General features: G+C 38.5%; 1 protein-coding gene across 12 annotated transcripts in view; it reads left to right on the top strand.

The window, feature by feature from the left end:
• ESR2 (estrogen receptor 2) overlaps positions 1-25,068 on the top strand; it is an 84,178-nt gene that overhangs the window by 12,886 nt on the left and 46,224 nt on the right. For 7 of the 12 annotated variants that reach the window (XR_007475730.1, XR_007475729.1, XR_004481794.2 and 4 more), the window contains exons 1-4: positions 4,876-5,249; positions 7,090-7,262; positions 16,511-16,627; positions 23,849-24,148. Coding sequence is in view for 6 of the 12 variants with exons in the window: in XM_049706392.1 (XP_049562349.1) it covers positions 4,879-5,249; positions 7,090-7,262; positions 16,511-16,627; positions 23,849-24,148 (961 nt within the window). In the remaining 6 variants the exon portion in view is untranslated. Of the gene's footprint in view, positions 1-4,805; positions 5,250-7,089; positions 7,263-16,510; positions 16,628-23,848; positions 24,149-25,068 lie in introns of those variants that run through there. The other 5 variants (XM_049706390.1, XM_033422991.2, XM_033422866.2 and 2 more) reach the window with 2 other exon arrangements.

Raw genomic sequence — 25,068 nt, 5'->3', positions numbered from 1 at the left:
TTTTAAACTTCCTTGATCTTATATTCGTTTCCAGCTACCATTCTCTCTCCTGTCCCTTGTGGACAACCAATGTTGGTTGGAAGTGGTAGCACCTTTGTATTCATTCCTTGTTATTTTACCTGGTCTGCCTGCCTCATTTACTGGGCATAGTGGCTCCCTGAAGGCAGAGTGCCTGTCTTGAAACTCCTTTAGATCCCCTGTCTCAGCTCAGTACCATGGCTACTGCAAGTGCTCCATCTTTGATTCATACTCTATACTGGATGAAATCATATATTTTCAACACATTTCTTCATATTCTTTTTTTACAACAAATATTTATTGCGTTGTAGTGGAAGGTGAATAAAATACAGTGTGTGCCTTCAGGAGCTTAAAATCTAACTGTACTTACTTCTTACTCTCCCACCCCACCTTTACCATTTCCAAAAAGGATTTGGTGTAGTTCTCTTCTAATAAGGAGGGTTAAATTTCTATGTAAGTTACTATAGGGGTGCTAGAGTGAAAAAAGTGATAAGGCATGAAACGCCAACCGCTTCACAATGCACTTTGCATATTTCTTATGAACATGGCAGGTTTTCTGTAGGAAAATATCAGGAGATTAGAGTGGAATGATGAGTTGGGACAACATAGTGGAATGCCTTGAATGTTAAAAGAGCATGACTTATTAAGAGGCTGGTGGGAAGCAGGGGGCTGCTCAGAGCTGGGTTTTTAAGAATGTTAATCTGGCTGCTCTGTGGCCCTGGAGAAAGAGCTAACTGGAGGCAAGGAGCAGTAAGGAGACTATTTAAGGTGCACAGATAAGAAGTAACAAGAGCTTGCTCCAAGGTTGGCGAAAGACATAACCATGGGGAAAGGCGCCATGGAGAGAAAAACCCAATGTGCCTTGGTGATGAAAGGTAGCTGGATGAAGGGGAGAAGTCAGAGATAACTGTAATAGCCTTCGTCATTAACACAAATAGAAAATGAGTGGTTTGGGGGAGGAAAATGATGAATTTTGCCTTGGGTATTATATTAATTATCTAGTGCTCTGTAACAAATTGTCATAGAATTTAGCAGCTTAAGACAACAAACATTATCTCACACAGTTTCTGAGAGGAATCCAGAAGCAGCTTAGCTTAGATGTTGGCCAGGGCTACAGTCATCTGAAAACTCGACTGGGGCTGGAGGATCTGCTTCCAAAATCTCTCTTTCACTGTAGTTCCTTGCTGGCTGCTGGCAGGAGGCCACCGTAGGGCTACTTGAGTGTCCTCACAATATGGCAGCTGGCTTTCCCCAGAGTGAGTGATCTAAGAGAGCAAGCCAGGAAGAGGCTGCAATGCCTTTTATAACCTAGTCATAGAAGTACATGCCATCCTTCTGCCATAATTTATTCATTAGAAGGGAGTCACTATATCTAGCCCATATTCAAGGGGGAGGTTAGGCACCACCTTTTGAAGGGAAGAGTATTGAAGAATTTATGGACATTTTTAAAAAACATCATAGATATATTGTGTTTTGAGGACAAATGGAATGAGCATTCCAAGGAAAATGTCAGGAGAAAGGAATTGGGAGCTTTAGAGAGCCAAGTTGCTTATGTATGGAAGTATGTGACAGCTGGAGCAGAAAATATTGAAGATGGAGAACTTCTCCAGGTTAGATTCTTAATGATCTCTCTCAAACAGTCTCATTATTAATGGTCATTGTTCCCTTCCCCAAATTATATTATTCCATATATTTTAACTTTTTTAAAACAGGTTTCCATTTTTAATTTCTTATTTTGTTTGTTTTCCTTCAAAGCTTCTTATCAGGAAAAATTTCAAAGTTATAGAGAAGTTGAAAGACTAATATAATGTCCGTATGTTTACCATCTAGATTCAGTAATTGCTGACAATTTGACTTATTTGCTCTACCTATGTATCTATGTATGTATCTACCTATCTGTCTATCCATCTGAATATTCTTCTGGACTATTTATTAAGTGTCATTCTTTGGTAAAGAAGGGTTTTCCCTCTACGTTGGGATAAACTACAGGTTCTCTTCAAAAGGCAGAGTACAGGTTTAATTCTTTTCCCCTAATTGCTAATTTTCAGAGTGAGGAACTGATACAGTGGTAGCAGATGATTCTCTTTTTCTTTTCCTCTTTTTTTGAACATCACTATGGACTCATAGTCCAAAGGGTAAAAAGCATATGTAATTTTGCTATTTATTGCCAAATACCCATGGAAGTTGTGCCATTTTGCACTCTCACCAGCAATGTAGGAGCAAGTCCATGTTTTTTCCATAACCTTTCCAAGAGAGTCTGTTGTCAAACATTTGAATTTTTTGGGCTTCCCTGGTGGCACAGTGGTTGAGAGTCCACCTGCAGATGCAGGGGACATGGGTTCGTGCCCTGGTCCGGGAAGATCCCACATGCTGCAGAGCGGGTGGGCCCGTGAGCCATGGCCGCTGAGCTTGCGCGTCCGGAGCTTCTCCACAACGGGAGAGGCCACAACAGTGAGAGGCCCGCATACCGCAAAAAAAAAAAAAAAAAAAAAAAAAAAATTGAATTTTTGGCAAACATAAGTGAGAAATGGTATCTTGGTGCAGTTTAATTTGTATCTCTTTATTGAACAAGGTTGAACATATTTTTATGTGTTTTAAGAGCCATTTGCCTTCCTTTTCCTGTGTTCTGTTTGTGTTTTTTGCCTATTTTTCTAATGAATATTTGGGTTTTTTTTTCATCTTAATTTAAGAGTTCTCGCTATATACCAGAGAAATTAGCCCTTTGTTTCTAATATAAGTTGGGAGTATTTTTTTTCCAATTTGTCATTACTCTTTTGACTTATGGTGTTTTTATGATATGCAGATGTTTACTTTCATGAGTTTATGTACTTTTATGTACATTTTAAAATTGCATCTGGATTTTGAGTCATAGTTAAGAAGATTGTCCCCACACCCATGTTATAATGGGATTTATCTACATTTGCTTCTAGTACCTGTGCAGCCCCTGTTCCTCCCCCATTCCTGTCTTACCCCTTCTCCTCTCCTCCTCCCTCTCCTTCCTCTTTCCAGTTCTCTCAACATTCGGGTCTTTAACATTTGGAGTTTACTCTGGCATACATTCTTTTTCCAATGATATTTCTGTTGTCCAATGTTTTCCTAGAGATTTGAGATACCACCTTTATCCTATGACAAATTTCCAAAAACTTTTGACTTTTTTTTATATTTATTTATTATTATTTTTGCTCTGTCAGGTCTTAGTTGCGGCACGAGGGATCTTTCATTGTGGTGCACGGGCTTCTGTCTAGTTGTGGCGAGTGGGCTCCAGAGCGCACGGTCTCAGTAGTTGTGGCGCATGGGCTTTGTTGCCCCGCAGCATGTGGGATCTTACTTCCCCGACTAGCGATTGAACCTGCGTTCCCTTCATTGGAAGGCAGATTCTTAACCACTGGACCACCAGAGAAATCCCTTGAGTTTTTGAATTTGCTGTTTTAGGATTTTCTGTTCTATTGCATAGCAATCTGGGTCCAATCAGGAGATAGAAACTACACAGTAGGTTCAACAGGGGAAGTCTAATGTGAGAATTACCAACTATGATGAGAGATTAAGTATAAGATATAAGAAACTTTACATGGAGCTGAGGTAGACTACCCAAAGATGGACAAACTTGGGGGATTCAGACCTCCTTGGAAAAAAATGGTTTGGCCACTAATTAGCAGAAATGTTAACTGTGTAGCTGGACGAAAGTGGTCTGGAGTTGCAGGTGGGGAGCGGGTGATCAGCAGCTGGTGGTGTGGGCCCTGGGAGTCCAGGTGCCCGTGGGGGCAGAAGACCTTCAGAGTGTGCATGTGCTGGTGATGAAACTTGTACAAGGAACAACTTCTGTGTAACTCCTCAGGCCATAGTCTGAACAGGTGATTGCAGAAAGGTTCTCGCCGTGCCAGGGCTACAAGTTTGCAGTGGGACCTCATTCTGGACTTATGGCTGGCATAGGCTCCACTGGATGTTCTCACACCCACACTGCCAGCCTCTGCCCCTGCCAGAAATCACTGTGGCCTCTTCCTTCTGCAGTGTCCCTGCAGTGCCTCAACTGCGAAAGCTTAGCACTGGGCTCAGTTTAAATGCTTAAGGAATTCCATTGCTATAGAACATATACTGAAGGGTGTATTAGGTGAAAGGCAATAAATTGATCATTGATACAGGTACATTGGCCTGTCTATTCCTTTTTTATTATTGGCTATTCATAGTGTGTTTGAAGATCTGTTATTGCTAGTCCTGCTCATTGATCTGCTCTTTCAGGGTTTTCCTGCTTATTTTTCTGTAAGAATTTAAAAAGGAACTTATCTAGTTCAAAAAAAAAAAAAAAAGAAAGAAAACTGGTTGGCATGGCATTTTGATTTAATCTGTGTTTTCTATTTTTAATTTTTATTTATTTATTTATTTTTTGCCATGCCATGTGGCTTGTGGGATCTCAGTTCCTAGGGATTGAACCCAGGCCACAGCAGTGAATGTCCAGAATTCTAACCACTGGGCAACCATGGAACTCCCTGTGTTTTTTAAGTTTTAAAAGCACTTTATATTAAATTCTCATGGTAAAAAAATTATCATGGTTAACAACAAAAGCATTATGGAAGTGAATGAAGTAGAAAATGAGTTCCATGCCTTACCTTCCTACCCCTCTGAGGTTAATATTTTTGTGTATATTTTTCAGGATGTATTTCTAGGCCCATACAAGTGTGTGTGTGTGTGTGTGTGTGTGTGTGTGTGTGTGTGTTTAATAATAATATGTCAACCTTTTTAATAGTATGCTTGTATCTGTAACTTAGAAATGTCTTTTTTTTTCTTCACAGCCATACCTGTCTATGATTCTTTGAGAACATTATAATGTCCCTTTGTGCCTCTTCTCACAAGGAGTTTTCCTAGATGTTACCTGTTCAAGACATGGATATCAAAAACTCACCATCTAGCCTTAACTCTCCTGTCTCCTACAACTGCAGTCAATCCATCCTACCCCTGGAGCCAGGCCCTATATATATACCTTCCTCCTATGTAGAGAGCCACCATGAATATTCAGCCATGACATTCTATAGCCCTGCCGTGATGAATTACAGTATTCCCAATAACTCGGAAGGTGGGCCTGGTCGACAGACCACAAGCCCAAATGTATTGTGGCCAACTCCTGGGCACCTCTCTCCTTTAGCCATCCACTGCCAGTCGTCACTTCTGTATGCAGAACCTCAAAAGAGTCCTTGGTGTGAAACGAGATCATTAGAACACACCTTACCTGGGAACAGGTAAATCCAGTCTTCATTCTGAATTGTAGTTCATGGCCATTATTCAGATTGCTTTATGATTTAGTGAAAAGAAAGATATGTGTTATACAAGGTCTTCATTATTACATAGATCAAATAGAGCACCTAAAACATCTGATATTCTGAATTCTAGAATATCTAATCTGATATTCTAGTTCTTACTAAAAAGTTGAGCTTACAGATCTGTGTTTTGGGGGGAGAATTCACTATCATGACTACTGTCTTTAGAAACTAAAGAATTTAACTTAAATCACTTTCTTCTTGATGAAGTGATTTGGGTTTGAAAAAGAAATTTTTACTTTCAAGTTAGATCCTTCTTATCTTGCAGTGAAATCACAATTTAGTGTTCATGACAAATTGTGTCCAAGATAAAAGTAACTGTCGGTATTACAACTTAATGAAATACTAGACAGGTGAAGCCTGAAAAGACAAACATAGGTACAAGCTTTTAAACAATGAACTAAAATAATTTTTTTTTTTTTTTTTTTGCGGTACGTGGGCCTCTCACTGTTGTGGCCTCTCCCGTTGCGGAGCACAGGCTCCGGACGCGCAGGCTTAGCGGCCAAGGCTCACGGGCCCAGCCGCTCTGCAGCATGTGGGATCTTCCCGGACCGGGGCACGAACCCGTGTCCCCTGCATCGGCAGGCGGACTCTCAACCACTGCGCCACCAGGGAAGCCCAATAATAACATTTTATAAAGATTGATGGGAAACTATTTAAATGTGGAACTTTTTAGTTGAACTTTCTTAAACTCTAAGGGCAAGGTAATATAATGGGTTATTTCCATTCAATTTGTAATGTTTTTTTTTTGGCTTCTCTGCGCGGCTTGTGGGATCTTAGTTCCCTGACCAGGGATCAAACCCAGATCTTTTTAATGATAATTATGGCTACAGAGAGCAGAGGTAGTATGGGGAGAAGCATGAAGGGGAGATAAATTTCCAAAACAACCAAAGTACTAAGTTACAGCATATTTGATATTGAAATGTATTACTTTCAAATATCATAAAACTTTGAGAAAGCCGTATTACACAGTAATTTTATTTTTCTTCTTTAAAAAAATACTTCTTGTTTGTTGGTAAAAGAGAATATGAAAATTATAGATAACTTTTTAAAAATAATGTTTTCTCATTCAATGTTTAAAGGAAGAAATATTTTGTTTCTGAACACAAGTTCTAATCAGAGTTCTGCTAATATTTGGGTAAATTAAACCATAGTATAATTACCTTAATTTATAAATAATCGTACTTCTACTATTTCCTTTCCAAAAGAAACATGCCATAGCAAAATTAGGAACTAACCAGGTGTTTTTGGTGCCTGTTGGTGCTCCCTTGTGGGCTTTCCCTTCCTCTGTGGAAGCCCTGGCCCTCACTCTACCCAGCATTGAACACCTTCCTCCAAAGCCTTCTCAAAGGACAGGTACATGTTCACGCTCTCCCCTTCTCTTCTCTCTTCTTCCTCTCTTCCCTTTTCTTCTCCCCACCATTTCCACCCAGACTGGATCTGGTCACTTATTACACTCAAAGTTGTACACCCTGATGGCTACAGGTGGCCATCCATGGTTACTGGTGCTCATCAGCACTGCATGGATGGGCATAAACTTGCTTAACCACTTTCGGGCATCAGTTATCCCAACAGGGTGACTCTTCATAGATCTGATATCAGTAACAAAGGTTTTGCTTGATCAGATTTCTTGGAATATATTTATCACGAACCCTTGAGGGCAAAGAGATAAATTAGGCAATGTTCATGCTGTTCGTTTTTCTAGAAAGGCCCTGTTTTATCTTTAATGCTCTTTTACAATGAATGTTTTCTTTGCCCCTAGAGAGACATTGAAAAGGAAGGCTAGTGGAAGCAGTTGTGCCAGCCCTGTTACTAGTCCAAGTTCAAAGAGGGATGCCCACTTCTGTGCGGTCTGCAGCGATTATGCATCGGGATATCACTATGGAGTCTGGTCGTGTGAAGGATGTAAGGCCTTTTTTAAAAGAAGCATTCAAGGTACAAGAGTATTGTTAGCTGCTTCTTTAGTTTTCCACTTTTGCTTTTAAACAAGTTTTCAGATGACCTGGCAGAAATTTCACCTTTGGCCTGCTTTGTACACAGAGTACTTGATGAGCAGTTCAGAGGATCATGTGTGTTTGCGGGTGGGGTGGATTGTTTCAAGTGTAGAGTACTTTATCTTTCATTGCAGATCTCTACCCCAGAACCCAAATAGGTCTCACCCCATCATCACCCATCGCCATCTTCTTGGGAGAAGACGTCTACCTACAACCCTTGTGAAGATAAAGCTTGCCAAAAAAATGTGTGCTCATTAGGAACTGCAAAGATTGTTTCTTCCTTTGTCTATGTTTAATATCTGGCATAAGTAACAGTCACAATGGTGGGCTGACTCCCGAGGAAGAGAGAATAAACATATTTTACGGAAATGATCAGAAGTCAGTAGTTCAACTCCAGTGGTCTCTGAGAATTTATCTAGAGGCATGTCTTGCCCGGAACTAGTGGAACCTCCTTCCCAATCCCGTTTCCTGGTCTGAGTTTAGACTATTTCCCTACCCTTCTCCAAATTTCTGCTGGGCTGGGTTTTTGTTTGTTTGTTTGTTTTAGTGGCCTTTTTAATCAGTCTCAAGCTGTGCACACCTGGTTTCAAGGCCAGTCAGCCCCTTACCACACATGTCCTTGCTGGCCCTAATTTGCTGAAGGCACTTTCCTGCGTACTCGTGCTCTTGGCTGTCTCTCTGCCCCTTAACCCCTCCCTTGCCAGCTACTCCCAGACAATGTCCTATGTTCCCATCTCAGAGCTCCCTTCCCTTTTCTGCCAAGGCCTCAGTGCCTTGTTCTTATCCGGTTAAGGAAAGCAACCTTAAAGCAATTCATAGTGTGCAAGTGGCAAACGGTAATTTACTGAGTTAATTCACCCAATGATAACTCTACATTAAGAGAGCATTTTACCTCGAGCAGAGAAGCTGATGTAATCCAGAGGGAGGTGAGGGGTAGAATGTTGGTAGATAAGGAATCACCTTCCTCTGAGTCCCCTGAAATTCACCCTTCATAGATGACCACCTGTTTATTCTGGACTCTCCACTTAGTAGCTCTGTGGCTTTACTTCCCAGCCTGTTTGCTCGTCTGTGTAATGGAGATGCAGAGTTGTTCTAAAAAGGAAATGAGGTTGCTTATGTGAAAATATTTGGTCAGTTGTAAACAACCTGCAAATTCAAGTCATTCTAGTTTCTCTTTTAACTCTTCTGTTTTCAGTTTAGATATCAACGTCTTTTCTTTCTTCCTTGTATTTCTCTTCTAATCCTAATCTCATTTAAACCCTCCTCCTCCAAAATCTTCATAGTTAGGTGGATGAGGGCCCTCTGCCATTTCCAAACTTTTCTTACCGAAAGGAAAAACAGCACAGACAAAGGAAGCTGATGTCTTCAAATATTATCAAAACATAAATCACGGTTGCTTATTTTTGCTTTTGCATACACAGAGCTTTTCATTCTATGTTTAACATATTCAGTGCTTAAAATTTTTTGTTTATGATCATTGTACTAGTAGATTATAAGGCCAGGTCCAGTTTCCTGCGATATATGATAAGAACGATTCAGATTTTCTGAAATTCAGAACCAAACTCTTGATATGATGACAATTCTCTATCTTGTTGAGGTTCTAGAATTTTATCTCCTAAGGAAATTTTGACCCAAAACAGCTAACTACATCCTTAAAAAAGAGAATTCTTATTTGCTGTTTGGGAAAAATCTCTGCATGGAATATCTTTCATGATACTTCATGAACCCTGAGACTGTAGCTGAAAACAATAAAACGTAAGTTTCCTGTGCTTTCCCCATGTCATTCTTTCCTACTGCATCCGCAGAGGAACTACTGGGAAAGGGAAAAGGAGTGTCATATCCTAAAAATGCAAATGGGAAAGAGTTAGTGCTCTTACAATTGCTTCATGCCTAAATGATTATTTCTTTGGACTCTTCATATTTTTGGTGCCCTCTGGTATAAATGCATTGCAATAACTGAAAGTGGCTACTCAATTTTTTTGGTATGTTGAATGAAATAAGAATCAAATATATTTTCATAAATTGTCAATTTTATCCACATTGTTTTATTGAATAAATCCATTTTCATTGTTTTTTTTAATATAGGAGCTTAATTTTTTGTTTGAGATATAATTTACATACAGTAAAATTCCCCTATTCTATTTTTATAGTTTTATGAATTTTGAAAATACATGTAGTCATGTAACCACCACCATAATTAAGATATGGAGCATTACTATAACTGCAAAATATTCCTTCATGCCCATTGTAGCCAATTTCACCCCAACCTTCCAGGCTCTGGTGACTCTTGATCTATTTTCTGTCCCTATAGTTTTGCCTTTTCTAGAATGTCATATAATTGAATCTTAAAGTATGTAACCATTTATGTATGGTTTCTTGCACTTATCATGTTGCTTTTAAGATATATCTGTGTTGTTGGATGCATTAGTAGTTCATTCCTTTTTGTTACTAATATTCCAGTAGGTGTGCCCCATTTTGTTTATTTGTTCATTTGAGTTGTTTCTAGTTTTGTGCTATTTTAAGTAAAAGTGCTATGAACATTTATGCATATCTCTCAGTGTAGACATCTTTTTGTTTCTTTTGGGTAAATATCTATGAGTAAAATGGCTGGTTGTATGATAAGCTAATGTATGTTTATCTTTATAAGAAACTAACAAACTGTTTTCCAAAGTGGTTGAACCATTTTGTATTCTCAACAGCAATGTATGAGAGTTCTGGTTGATCCATGTCCTTATCAAAACTTGATATTGTCAGTCTTTTAAAGTTTAGCCATTCCATTTATATTGGTATGTAGTTCTATCTCACTGTGGTTTTATTTTGCATTTTCTGATTACTGACGATTTTGAGCACCTTTTCTTGTGTTCATTAATTTTTTTCTATGTATATGATATATATTAAGTTCTATATATACTAGTGTTTAGTTTGACTGTTCTGTTGATCTATCTCTTCATTCTTGTATAAGTATCACATTATTTTAAGTATTATAGTTTTATAATGAATTTTAATACATGCCAGTATAAATTCCTCCTATATTAAAAATGTCCTGGCTATTTTCTCATGTTTATTTGTCCACAGGAACATTAAAATAATTTTATTAAGTGACCTCCCATCCTTAATGTTAAGAAAAGTGGATATTTTATTAAACCTAAGAATTATTTTGAAAGGAAGCTCTGTAAAAGTCTTCACATCAGGAAACACGTTGACTCCATTTATTTAGGTCTTTTACATCTCTTATAAAATTTGGGGGTTTTTTGATATGTATTTGGCCCATTTCTTCATGTTATTTCCATAAAGTTCATCCTTCTGGCTATTTATTTTATATCCACATATAATAGTAATGATACTACTATACTATGCACTTTCATTTTGGTATTTATAATAACCTTTTATCATTGTCATTTGAAAGTTAAAATCCATTTGACTGCTGCTCATGAATCTTCAACTCTTTATTTCTTAAGACATTATAGGCTAAGCTTTAAATGGGAAGCTGTAGCAGCCCATAGGTTGTGTAAAAGATTCTTACCTTCAAGGCATATATTCCATTACTTGGGACTTATTTGGTCTTGAACTCAAGAAGGTATCCTGAGGGAAGAAACAACAAGGTAGATGCTTGCTATTGAAGTATAAGAATGCCAGGGAGGGTATGGGTAATAATTGCTCTGCTTTTTTCTTTTTTTTTAAGAGCTACATTATTTTATTTTATTTTTGTGTTTTTTTTTTTTTTTTTTTTTTTTTTTTTTTTTTGCGGTATGCGGGCCTCTCACTGTTGTGGCCTCACCCGTTGCGGAGCACAGGCTCCGGACGCGCAGGCTCAGCGGCCACGGCCCACGGGCCCAGCCGCTCCGCGGCATGTGGGATCCTCCCGGACCGGGACACGAACCCGTGTCCCCTGCATCGGCAGGCGGACTCTCAACCGCTGCGCCACCACGGAAGCCCTATTTTATTTTATTTTTAAAAAAATGTATTTATTTATTGGCTGCATTGGGTCTTTGTTGCTGTGTGCGGGCTTTCTCTAGTTGTGACAAGTGGGAGCTGCTCTTTGTTGTGGTGCGTGGGCTTCTCATTGCTGTGGCTTCTCTCTGTTGCGGATCACGGGGCTCTAGGCACACGGGCTTCAGCAGTTGTGGCACGCGGGCTCAGTAGTTGTGGTGCACGGGCTTAGTTGCTCCGCGGCATGTGAGATCTTCCTGGATCGGGCCTCGAACCTGTGTTCCCTGCATTGGCAGGCAGATTCTAAACTGCTGCGCCACTAGGGAAGTCCCTAATTGCTCTGTTTTTAAAATAAGAAAACCGGGAGGCTGAGCTGATATTAAAGTCAGGTCTTCTGATTTCAAGTCCAGTGCTGTCTCTTCCCTCCATGCAGTTGGATATGAATGATAATACATATTCAGACAGTCTCAATAATTTTGCAGAGAACAAAGATAACCTTTTATGTTTTGTATTATAAAAAGCATATTTTCCTGTAAAGTTTTATATGTTAACTAAAAGAATTAGCTTCGTATTTTGCCTTTAATTTTGCTTTGAACTTTTCTCTGAGTTCTGTTAGTGTGGAGTAGCAGACTGTTGCATGGAACAAGAAAGCCATTTTAATACATGGGGTGTTTGGTGCAGTTCAAAGAGGACTTTTTTCTTTTTGCCAGAAATGAAGTGAATTACCATGACCTTCTTGCATAAGACATTTTCTAGGCTATTTTATTGAGCATGTTCATATTATTGTGCTTTCGGATCCTTTTTTAAAAGTAAAATGATCTTTTACAGTAAACTCTGAGAGAAAAATAAAAGCCGACCTCTACTTGTCCCTTAAATGCTTATTGTTATGAACCTCCTTTTAAAACCAATAAGGATGACATCATATATAGTTCTTAGAGGTTTTAGAAGATACTTAAAAGATTGCTTCTGCTATGGAAAGTGCTGTGGGATTACATTTATCTTCTAAGTATAAAGCATTATATTCTAAAGTACAATAGAAAGTTTCTGATTAGAAATATATTTTGGCTTTTAAAATTTATTTTTGTATATTATAAGTGAGGATAAAAGCAATAACAAGATAATTATCTGTTCCTTTAAATCTTTTTTATAGCACGCCTTATATTACCACCTATTCTTGAGTGTGTATGGAACCTGTAAATACGAAGACAGAGTCGCTCCCTTGGTTAGGTTACATTTTATGGCAAATGGTGTTGGGATAGTCTCTTGTGATTAGTTTCTTGAGATTATGCTGTGATTATATAAGACTCCATCATAGCAGACTGTGGAGAGACTGGAAGTCAGAAAGATGTGCTTCTCCTGGCCTGGAAGGAAGCAAACATGTTGTGAGCTGCTTCTGGGCAAGGAACTGCAGGTGCCTCTAGGAGCTGAGAGCAGTGTCCAGCCTATAACTAGCAAGAAAATGGGAATCTCGGTCCTACAACTGCAAGGAATTGATTCTGTCAACAACTTAAATGAGCTTGAAAGAGGACCCTGAGCTTCAGATGAGACCACAGCCCAGTCAATACGTTGGTTGCAGCCTTGTTGGGACCCTGAGTAGAGTAAGCTGCGTCTGCACTCTTTATTTGCAGAAACTATGAGATAATAAATTTGTTTGATTTTAAGCTTTTAAGTTTGTAGAAATTTACTATGTGGCATGGAAAACTAAAACAATAACTTTAAGGAGGTTATTGAACAGAGCTTAAGTGTTTTCATTTGTAAAATGGGGATTATAACTCTTTATAAGGGAAGTTATAGGACTAAATGAAATGCTGATGAAAACTACCCGGAAATCAGTAGGACATCAGGAATGTTGGTGTGTCAGGCTAGGAAGACGCTGCTTCCTGTACATGGCCAGGATGGAGGGTCACTTGAGAGAGTGGTTTTTGCATCTCTAGGGCACCTTTGCTGGTACCCAGGCCGATGCAGAGTGTGATGGTAGAGCCACAAACAACTGAATTTCAATTTGTGTTTTGTTGAACAGATGTTACTGGAATCTATCTAAAAGGGGAGAGGATTATAAAATTTAATTATGGTTCAATCATGGAACCATAGCTTTTTGAAGTGTTCTTTAAAATCTGGTGAGTTGGAAAAAGGAAAGTTAATTTCACAGCTTAAAACATTAACATTTGAAATATAGATAAATTTCAATTTATCTGTATTTGCATATTTATTTGTATGTGTCTGTATTTGTGTGAATTCGTTTATTGTTTGAGTAGCTAACAGAGCATTTTTAAAATGAGTCTCCAACTTACAGAAAATGTGCATATGCAATATAAAGAACGTTTTTTCCTGAAATCATGAGTTGCCAACATTTTTCCTGAAATCATGAGTTGCCAACCTTATGCTCCGTCACCTCCGAACACTTAACATGTATTCCGGTAGAGCCACAAGGGTCAAATTGGGAAATTAGCATTGATACATTATTACCATCTAATGTTTAGACTTGTTCCAGTTTTCCCAGTTGTCCTAAAATGCCCTCTACAGCAAAAGGATCCAGTTTAGAATCACACTTTGCATTTAGTTGTTAGGCCTTTAGCCTTTCTCTCTCTGTCCAGAACAGTTCCTCAGTTGTTCCTTGGTTTTCATGATCTTGACAATTTGGAATCTTATAGGCCAGTTATTTTGCAGAATGCTCCTCACTGTGGGTTTGTGTGATGGTTCCTCATCATTAGATTCAGCGTACACATTATTGGCCTATTGGAATATCACAGAAATGATGCTATATTCTTCTGACTGGCTCCTTTCATGTAGTGCCTGATTTCAATTTGTCCCAATACTAGTGATGTACACTTTGAATATTTGGTTAAGGTGATGTCTGTGAGGCTAGTGATGTCCCTGCTTCCATGCTGTCTCGGGGGATAGAGTTAGGGAATATATTTATTCCAGTATATATAATTATTTATTTGGGTGTCCAAATTATCCCAGATTTGGCCAGTAGTGTTCCCTTAAACTGGCTTCTGTATTTTTTTTGACATGTGCCCCTAACTCTTTAGACACTTCTTTACTTCCTGGCACAACAAGTGTTTCAGGCTTATCTTGTACTCTCCGTGCCCCAGTGGGATAAGCTGGAATAAACTGTTTCTCTAAGGTTCCCAGTTTCCTATGAGTGGAGAATGATATTCATAAACCAAGATCTGGGTGTTAGTTTACTCATTGCTGTTGGGATATCTCTGCTTCCAGTCTGTCTTAGAGGATAGAGTATTTGTTCTAGTATATATAAATATTGTATATATATACACATACACACACACACATATAAAAGATATATAATGTATAAAATATATAAAATTTCATATTTATATTCAGTTTAGAAAAGAAGTAAAGAGCAACCTCCTGTGTGAGTAGTGCCCAGGCCATGAAATAGGATATCTCCAGAAACAAATCCTCTGGGTGGTCCTTTTAGTTACAGCACCTTCTCCCCCTACAGAGGTGAGACAGTTCTAACTTCTGCCTTCCTTGCCATGTTTTTATCGCCTATGCATGTAACCCTAAACAATATAGTTTTTTCTATTTTTGAACTTTATATAAATGGAATCCTCTCCTTTATGTTCTTTTGTGACTTCTTTTATGACTTGCTCGTTTAGTTTATCATTGAGATTCATCCATTTTCCACATTGAAATTATGGGCCATTATAGGTTTTATCGTAAGAAGTTCAGGCCCTATTGAAAGACTCAATTAAGAAATAAAGGCACCATAATACCCTGTTCACTTCTACTTTTTATATATTTTATTATAATTTCTGTTCCTTAAATCTCTCAGGTCTCTGTATTTATCTTCATCCTCCCTACTATTACCAATCCAGGCAGGCAGCCTCCTTTCTGGTTTGCACAGCAACAGTGGGTTCTTGCTTGGTCTCCTGGCCTTCATCAATCTTGCTGCCTCTAATCTATTTTCCATACAGCATCTGAAGTAATGCTTTTGGTGTTTTTATTTTTTGTTTTTCTTTGGCTGCGTTGGGTCTTCATTGCTGAACATGGGCTTTCTTTAGTTGTGGCCAGCAGGGGCTGCACTTCGTTGCGGTGCGCGGGCTTCCCATTGCGGCTGCTTCTCTTGTTGCGGAGCACGGGCTCTAGGCACATGGGCTTCAGTAGTTGTGGCGCATGGGCTCAGTAGTTGTGGCACGTGGGCTTAGTTGCCCTGCAGCATGTGGGATCTTCCCAGACTAGGGATCGAACCTGTGTCCCCTGCATTGGCAGGCAGATTCTTAACCACTGCTCCACCAGGGAAGTCCCAGTGCTGCTTTTTGAAATGGAAATTTTCTTGTTTCTTCTTTACATAAAAGAAGCACCATTGTCTTAGTCAGATATTGCTATACAACTCTATTTAGGCTGTAGATTACTACAGTGAGCATTATTTTTTTATTTATGGGTCTGTGAGTTGTTTAGGGTGGCTCTACTTCATAAGGCTTGGCTCTGGGCTTTGGGTTGAGTTCTGGTCTGCACCACACGTCTCCACATTCTCCTTGGACCAGTGGCTACCCTAGGCATTTTCTTCTCATGGGCACTCAAGAGGCCAAGCCAAACTTTTGGAGTATCACATCTAATTCCATACCATTGGCAAGTCCCACGGCCAAGCCCGACGTGAATTGGTGAGGAGGTGTACTCTGCCTGCTGTAATACACTGTAATGTCACAGGCTGAGGCAGGGAGTGAAGAATTAAAAACGATAATTTAACCCACCACAACCATTATCAAGTGGCAGTTCTTTCTGTCCTTGTTTTGTTTGATGATTTCTATATTCTCTTATTGACCAGTGTAGTTCTTTTATTTAGCTATGAATTCCTATTAAAATATCATGTTAAATACCACGGAGGAATGTATGTAAAAGAGTACAAGCAGTTGAATTTGGTGACCTGATACAAGTGTTACTCTCAAGGAGTCCTGTGACTTGGAGCAAATCAATTTCAGGTGACTGTCTCACTTTCCATGTCTAGAGGAGACTATTTCTAAATGTATCTCTTGAGAATTCTAAGAACATGCAGAGAATAACCTATTCAAAAGGGTAGGATATTGAAATATTCTTAGGTTTCCTTTACTCACGAACAAGGCACTGATGAGGCTGCACTTGGTTTTTATACCTGTACCTGTGGTTAAGAAGATGTCTCCTATCTCTCAGCTGGGTAGCGTTAGTTGTGTTGTTGACCAGGAAGAGATTTAGCCAAAATATTATAACAATAAACTTCCTTTTTTTTGGTTTTTGTTTGTTTTTGCTCTGCTGTAGGACATAATGATTATATTTGTCCAGCTACAAATCAGTGTACAATAGACAAGAACCGGCGTAAAAGCTGCCAGGCCTGCCGACTTCGGAAGTGCTATGAAGTCGGAATGGTGAAGTGTGGTGAGTGTTCCCTTCCCCTTCTGTGATATGTGGGACATGCTGAGAGCCATGTCAAACTGGGGACAGTTTGAGGACCTGGAGACATGTAGCCTGGATGAAAGGAGATTTAAAACATGGTAATTATCTTCAGGTGTGTGTATGCTGTCCCATTGCAGGGGTGTTGACTTATTCTCTAAAGCTGCAGAGGACAGAGCTGGGGTGAACAGGAGCAAGCTGTTAGAGGCAGATTTTGGCCCAATGTAGGGAAGAACTTTCTACAGTTCAAGTGGTCTGACCACAGAATAGGCTGCTGCGTGAATTAGAGAACTCTAGCCACTGAGGTGCTCAAATGGGCTGGATGACCATCTGCCTGAGGCCTTGAAAAGTCTAAGGATGAAGTTCAGGTAAATGTTCATGGTTAAAGCTCTGACAAGAAAGTTGACTATCTTGTGGGCTACTTGGGATGACTCGTGCCTATCCCTCCATTTAACTTTCTAGAAGTGGAAAAAATATGCATAGGAGTCAGAAACATGATAGACCTATGGAAAGCACATAGAGTATGGATTTTGTTCTAAGACAGTATGTGTGCATATATATGTGAACACACATATATATACATGAAAAAACAAAGAAATGAGAACATTAGTATAACAACTGACGACGATGCTTACACTGCACTCTCTCCACCTGGCTAACTTGATCCACTTGTTGTACATACTTGCTTGTTTATATACAGTCATATCAGCTCTGCCTGTACTTTTCTTATTCTTCTGCCAGCCAGTATTTTAGCAGGGGTTTGTTGTTATTTCTCTCTTTGTAACTATTTGAAAAATTAAAAAAAAAAATCCTCTCTCTTTTCTCCCTGACAGTCTCTTAGTAGCTCTGCCCCTTGAACATTCTCTGTTCCCTCCCCTAGTTCAGAATTAGAGCAGAAGTTCTCTTAATTTAATCACAGTTCTCTGGCTTCCTAAAATCACTTGTGTTCTCCATTTCCTCTGTAAAATATCCTGCCAATGCCCATGACCTCCCAGTGGGTATTGGTTACTTTCATAAACGCCACTTCAGTTATATCCTTATCAGTAACCAATGGGCTTCTTCCCAACCTGTTTCTACTCATTGTAATTGTTAAATCATATAATTTAATTAAACTTTATGCAAACATATGAAATATGAGTAGGAAAAGATAGTTGTTCCTGTGAAAGCTTTGAATAAAACTGTAAAGGACTAATAGCTATTGGGTTAGGTATGGGTGATATTGGGGCAAAACCATTTATACACCTATAAAGAGTCTGCATTCAGATTGCTTTAGGAGTGCCTAAGTTCTTGCTCTGTTTTAAAGAAGCTGAAACTGAAAATCCAGAGACAAGGTAACTTGTGATTAAATTGGCAGAGGTGCTTAAAGAGAAATCCTTGGCCCTCTGCCCAAAGACTGCAAATAAATATATCATGTTTTAAGTAAAACAATATTTTAAATTGTATACTTAAAAAAAAAAGATTTCCAATTTAGCCTTAGGTTAGAAACGCTTTTAATGTACTAGAGTCTGTTAGTGGCTGTGGTTCTCCTGGTTTGGGACCAGGGCAGTAGCACATACACTCCAGCTGTAGGGGACAGTGTATGCGGTGAGAAGAACAGCAGGACTGGACCGCCCCCACACACAGATGGAATCTCATTTTTTTTGTCTCATTACTTCTTGCTAGCGGTGACTATGCTTAAACGACGTAACCTTCCTGGCCCTCGGTTTCCTTATCTCTGAAACAGAGGTATCTGCTTCATTGAGTTTTGTGAGGAATAAAGACCTAACACAGTGCCTGGCGTTAAATTTTGCTTTTCCTTCCTTTCTCCCTTGTTGAAAGGCTCATATAAATTAGGAGTTTTGATACAATACAGTTTCAGAAAGCAGAGTTCAGAGATGTTCCTGAATTTTTCCTGGAAAAGGTCATTGAATTTGACCAAAAAGTCGCTGTATAGGGCTAAGAAAAAATGTTTCATTATCTTAGATTACAGAAGGAATGAGATGGATTGATGTGCAAACAGATGGATATTTTGACCCTTTACTGACCGCGGGAAAAGACGATTAGGAGTGAATTTTCTTAACTGTGCCTCCCTCCTTTCCCAGCCCTCTTGTCTGCCCTCCTGAGAAAACCCTTGATCTAGATTCTTCCTTCTATCCAATCTTAGAGGATTAGGGATTCTCCTTGCATTCTGGATCCTCCTGCATAATTCCACTTCCCCGTTTTATTCAGAAATCCTGTCCCATTTGTCATCACCTTTTTCTTCTGCATTTCCAATCCTTTCTGCTGAGGTATTAATATTGTTGTTTCATTGGTAGGAGGGTACCCACCCAGACTAGCTTCAGGGACAAGGCTTCATTATAAGAATACACAACTGCAAATAGGCAGGAAACCGACATGAATAACTGTATACCTGATCTAGAACCCTGTGTTGGGACAATAGCTCGGCATCTTTCAGATGCCATCTCTTTATTCACCCGCTGTATAGACACTTGAAAGTAATTTGATAGGGAGGTGATATAAAATTGTTGTTAAAAGCACCAGCTCTGCATTCAGAACACTGATTGGTTTTAGATCCTGCTTCTGCTATTTTCTAGCTTTTCTACCTTGGGCAAGTTACTTGAGCTCTCTTGTGCCTGGATCCTCCCCTGTATGTTGGAGATAGTAATAGCACCTTTTCTCTAGGGTGGTTGTCAGGATGGGATAATCTATATACAATAATACACAATGTCTGGCATACAGAAGGCATTCCAGTAGATATTAGCTGTCATGATCATCATTTACCATGGTTGTTGTTGTCATCATCTTTTCGCTGGGGCACTTTCTAATATGGAGCACTCCTATTTGGTACTTTCTCATTAAGCTCACTCAGAGGCACACTGAGTGACTGCTTGGATTACGGTGTCAAAGCCATAACATTAGGAATGTCCTTGGTAGAAAAATGTGAGTTCTTTGTCAGTGACTTTATTTTTTGACCTTCTCAATTTCATTTTATTCCAGTGTATACAATACAACTTGATTTACCAGTTAAAACTAGGAACTCTATCAATAGATTCTAGGGGCTTTATTTTATTGATCCCAACTTAGAATAGGGTCTAGTACATAGAACTTTGTTGGGAAATTTGGTCAAATAAATTTGAATGTGTGGAATCAAAACCTTTTACTTTGTATGGAAATCTGTTTTGTAAACTCCTTATCCTCATATACTCCACAAAAGAGAAAAGTGTGATCAGAAAGATACTTTCTTAACCATACATTTTGTCCCATTTTACCCTGGAGGTATAATCGACCTTTAATAATATAATTATAATATTATATATAATGTAAATAATAATAGCACTTTATCTGATTACTAATAAAATGAATTATATTTTAGGCTTTTAATTCTTTTCATGAAAATTTTGATTCCGTTATCCCTAGATGAATAGAGCCCTTTCTTCTACTGCAGTTAGCCAAGGATAAGGGAAATTCAGATAAATTTTCTTGGAAGTAAATAATTTAAATTTGCTCATACCTCCTAACTAATATTTCTTTGTATAAATGTGGACAATTGAATTTCGTGAACAAACACAATGGTGGGAGTATAGAAACTAGGCATTCTGATTTTAACTTTTAGATTTTTTTTTAGGGAAGATTCATATAAATGTTGTGCCCATGCTAACAATATCTTGACTTATGTCTTTTTTTTTTTGTGGTACGCGGGCCTCTCACTGTTGTGGCCTCTCCCGTTGCAGAGCACAGGCGCTGGACGCGCAGGCTCAGCAGTCATGGCTCATGGGCCTAGCCGCTCCGCGGCATGTGGGATCTTCCCGGACCGGGGCACGAACCCGTGTCCCCTGCATCGGCAGGCGGACTCTCAACCACTGCGCCACCAGGGAAGCCCGACTTATGTCTTTTTTAATTCCATCTTACATTTTTGTCTTTAACCAATGAATATTTAGAAATATTTTGTGCTCCTAGGACTTTGGAAGTTATATTTTTGTTACTGATTTCTATTTTTATTGTGGTCAGAGAATATGATCTATATGATATCAGTTTTAGTTAAAGTTTTATTAATGACTTGTTATGTGATAATTTTTGCAAATTCCATGAGCTTTTATAGCTCAAGCTTCTTAATTGTGCAGTTCAAATGTTCTATATTCTTTTTCCCCATCTATTTTGTTAGTTTCTGAGAGAGATACAGTAAAACATCCCATTATATTGGTATTAGTGTATTTGTCAATTTCTCTTTTTCTTTCAATCACTTTTTGGCATTTTGTTTGTAGGCTGTGTTTTCTTGTTGTTGTTTTGATGTATATGAGCTTAGAATTATTTACCTTCCTTTTATAATCTACTTATGAGACCTTAATAATGATTTTTGCCTTTAAGTTTATTTTGTCTGATATTGATAGTGACTCCAATTTATTTGGTTAATTTTTGCCGTTGTATCTTCTTCTACCCCTTTACTCTCAGTTTTTCTGCATGTTAGATGTATTCCTTATAACCAGTCTATGTCTAGATTAAAAAATATGTCTGATCTCAGAGTTGCTCTTAATTGATTAATTTAGTCTGTTTATGTTTATTGTGATCGTTAGTATTTGGGTTCATTTCTATCATCTTATTTTGTGCTTTTTAAAAAAAATCACATATTTTCTACTTTTTTTCCTTTTTGGAGTTGATCATATTTTCCTGGTTTCTTTTTTCTCTTCTGCCAGTTTGGAAATCATACATTCTGTTTTAATTCTTTTAGTGACACTATTTCTATTTTTAGCATGCATTCCTGATTAATTTTAGAATCAAGCCACTCTAATAGATATCTCTCTTCCTAAATAAAAATTTTTCGAATATTCTAGTCAAAATTATTCCTCTCTCATCTTATATGTTATTGTCTGGTATTTTGGTTCTACCTTGTTTCTGTACCTCGAAAAATTATTATTATTTTATTCAGTGTTTTTCAGATTTACTCACATATTTACCAGTTTAGTTTCTTACCACTGCTTCTTGACTTTCTTTGCTTCCTTCAGTTCATTTTTCTCCATCCCAAAGAACATAGTATTTATTTCAAAGGGGCTGTGAGTGATATATGTTCCCAATCTTTTTAAACTGAAAATACGTTTAATTTATCCTCACTCTTGAATGATAGGTTAGCTGGGAATATAATTCTGAATTGAAAGCTTCTTTCTTTTTTTTTTAAAATTTACTTATTTTAAGTAATTTATTTTTGGCTAGTTGGGTCTTTGTTGCTGCGCGCGGGCTTTCTCTAGTTGTGGCGAGCGGGGGCTACTCTTCATTGTGGTGCCCAGGCTTCTCATTGTGGTGGCTTCTCTTGTTGTGGAGCATGAGCTCTAGGCACATGGGCTTCAGTAGTTGTGGCTAACGGGGTCAGTAGTTGTGGCTCACAGGCATTGGTAGTTGTGGCTCATGGGCTCTAGAGCACAGGCCCAGTAGTTGTGGCACACGGGCTTAGTTGCTCTGCGGCACGTGGGATCTTCCTGGACTAGGGCTTGAACCCATGTCCCCTGCATTGGCAGGTGGATTCTTAACCACTGAGCCACCAGGGAAGCCTGAAAGCTTCTTTCTTAAAGATATTATCCCATTGTGTTCTGCTATATAAACTTACAGTAACTGAAACGTTTTGGTACCAGCACAGGAATAGAAAAATAGATCTATGAAAAAGTGTAGAAAATCTGGAAGAAGATACTTTTATACACAATTATTTATTAAATGACAAGGCATTTTATAAAAATCAATGGGAAAAGCTTATTTAATAAATGGTATGTGGAAAGTTGTACATCCATTTGGAAAAACATAACATGAAATATCAATATGACATAATAGAAGCATACATAAAATTTCAAATAGGTTTGAACCACAAAAGTGTTTAAAAAAGATATAGGAGAATATTTGTGTAATCTTTATGTGAAACAAAAAGGCAGATGTGACTATGTACTAAATCTTCTTATGACAGAAGACACCATGAGCAGAGTTAAAAGATATATTAACAGCTAAGACAAATATTGAATACAACAAAAGTTATCATTCCTATATAAAGAGCCTTTATAGGTAATTAAGGAGATAAAGAGCAAAAGAAGCAAATATGCAATATACAAGTAAGAGAAAATGAAGGGCAAACATTTTAGTCAACCTTGCTAGTAATTGAAAAAATACAAAGTAAAATGAGACTGTTTAGTCACTTGCCAGATTAGCAAAGATTAAAAATGATTTTTAATGTCCAGTGGTGTTATAAGAAAATAGGTAGCCCTTAAAGTATTATTTAGATTATAAATTTTAAAATAGTTTTGAAGGGCAATCTATCAATATGTATCAAAATTGTAAATTTTAATTTAAACGAGCAACTTGGTTCAGCAACTTGACTTCTTTCTGTTTATTATAAGGGAGTAATTGGATACAGGTACAAAGATGCATTTTCATTGTAATGTGTAATATAGTAGCAAAGAAATTGGAACCAACCTAGAGTTCCATCAACAGGGGACACTTTAAATAAGTGGTGCTATACTCATAGAACAGAATGCTATACAGATTTTTTAATTGTTATAAAATGATACATTTTTAATAAAAAAAGAAAAGGGAGGTTATACAATTATATATATACACACATATATACATACACTATGTATGTCCTAAAGTTGTATACAAAATATGGAAAAGTATAAAAGCATTAAAAGAAAACTGACTTTAAGCCAAAATTTGTGATCGTCTATATTTTCCAGATTTTTTCAATTACTTTATTGTTTGAAATAAACTTATTTGTGTTAAGTATGTAAAAAGAATACACAGACACACACACACGCAAAAGAATTTAAGGATGTATTATTAAAAGTGCATTATTTATAATCAGTTCCTAACTTTTCCTTATCTTCTTCCTGAAGAAGATTTCTAATTTCATGGTTTGGAAACTGAGGTATACCAGCACTCTTTAAAAGAGAAATGGATTTAGATTTAGAAATGGAATAGATGACCTTGAAGTGGAAACCTAAACATCATTTGGGCTATTGTCCCTAAAAAGTCATTACTGATTTTGCCAGTACAGTCAGTCACAAATATAATAATCTTTAGTACGTGCCCCAGAAATAAAAGTCAGGCTCCTGTTCTAAGGCACATTCTGTGAATAGACTCAGGTCTTCCAGTGATATCACTGCTTCATTTTTACCCTGGCGACTGGGGGAACTTGACTGCTGGGTTGGAGAAGAGATGGGAAAGCAGTGTGTTATCATCTGCTCTCTGCTTTAGGCTCCCGGAGAGAAAGGTGTGGGTACCGCGTAGTTCGAAGGCAGAGAAATTCTGATGAGCAGCTGCACTGCCTGAGCAAAGCCAAGAAAAATGGTGGGCACGTGACCCGCGTGAAGGAGCTGCTGCTGAGTGCCCTGAGCCCAGAGCAGCTGGTGCTCACACTCCTCGAGGCCGAGCCGCCCCACGTGCTCGTGAGCCGCCCCAGCACGCCCTTCACCGAGGCCTCCATGATGATGTCCCTGACCAAGCTGGCTGACAAGGAACTGGTACACATGATCGGCTGGGCCAAGAAAATTCCGGGTAGGGCTTTCTGGGTCTTAGCTTTAAATTTATTTGTGGAAAGGACCGCCTCTAACATTTATGGGGCAAGAATACAAAATGGAGATCCACATTGTGTCTTGGGTATTTAGCAGTCTGAGAGCTTGATTTATAACCTTTAAAAGAAATATGTTCTTTCTTCCTATTTTGACATGTATGCCTTTAACACGTCCTGGAAGACCAGGTTCCAGTTTAGAATTCTTGAATTCCTCTGAGTTCTGTACCAGACATGGCAGTGCAGAAAGAGTTGTATATGGTGGACCCCTTCTCTTCCTGACTCCTTGCCTTCTTCTCCCACTCCTGGATCCATCCCACACCACCTTGCACACACTCCATTCTACCTGTCCACATCTCCTACAGACACTAGCCTGTTGGCCACGTCTCATGCCTAGATCTGGTCTGGGACGAAGGACCCAGGGAAGAGACCCAGCCAGGCTCTGGAAGTGGATATGAGGCCATTTAGGCAGGAAATTCTAGGGTCCTGGGACCTGGAACATGGTCTAAAAAGGAAGGGATCTGGGCTCCACCTTAACCCATCTCTTGGCTGTGGACTTCTCACCTTGGGAGGAGGGGTGGGGCTCAGTATGACCAGTATGAAAGTGAAACGTTTCTCAGATGCTAAATAGGAACTGTAAAATTTTGTTCCAATAGAGAAAGAATCAGTATATATGTGGATAAATAGAGTAAATCAGCTGTAGAAGTAACATGAATCATCAATAAACCTGGAATGCTTTTTAACTTGATAGACTTAAAAATGGGTTTGGTTATTCGTAAATTGTCATTTAGAACATTCATTTTCCATCCTATAATGTGTCCACTTTCCAAGACCAGTTTGTAACATATACTGCATTGTCACCATCTAATTATTATTTGAATTGGTGTTTCTGTGAAAGAATGAATCA

Source organism: Orcinus orca, chromosome 2 (assembly GCF_937001465.1).
Source record: "Orcinus orca chromosome 2, mOrcOrc1.1, whole genome shotgun sequence".
NCBI lineage: Eukaryota > Metazoa > Chordata > Mammalia > Artiodactyla > Delphinidae > Orcinus > Orcinus orca.
Note: the sequence above shows the minus strand (reverse complement) of the source record. Positions and strands in the feature narration are given on the sequence as shown.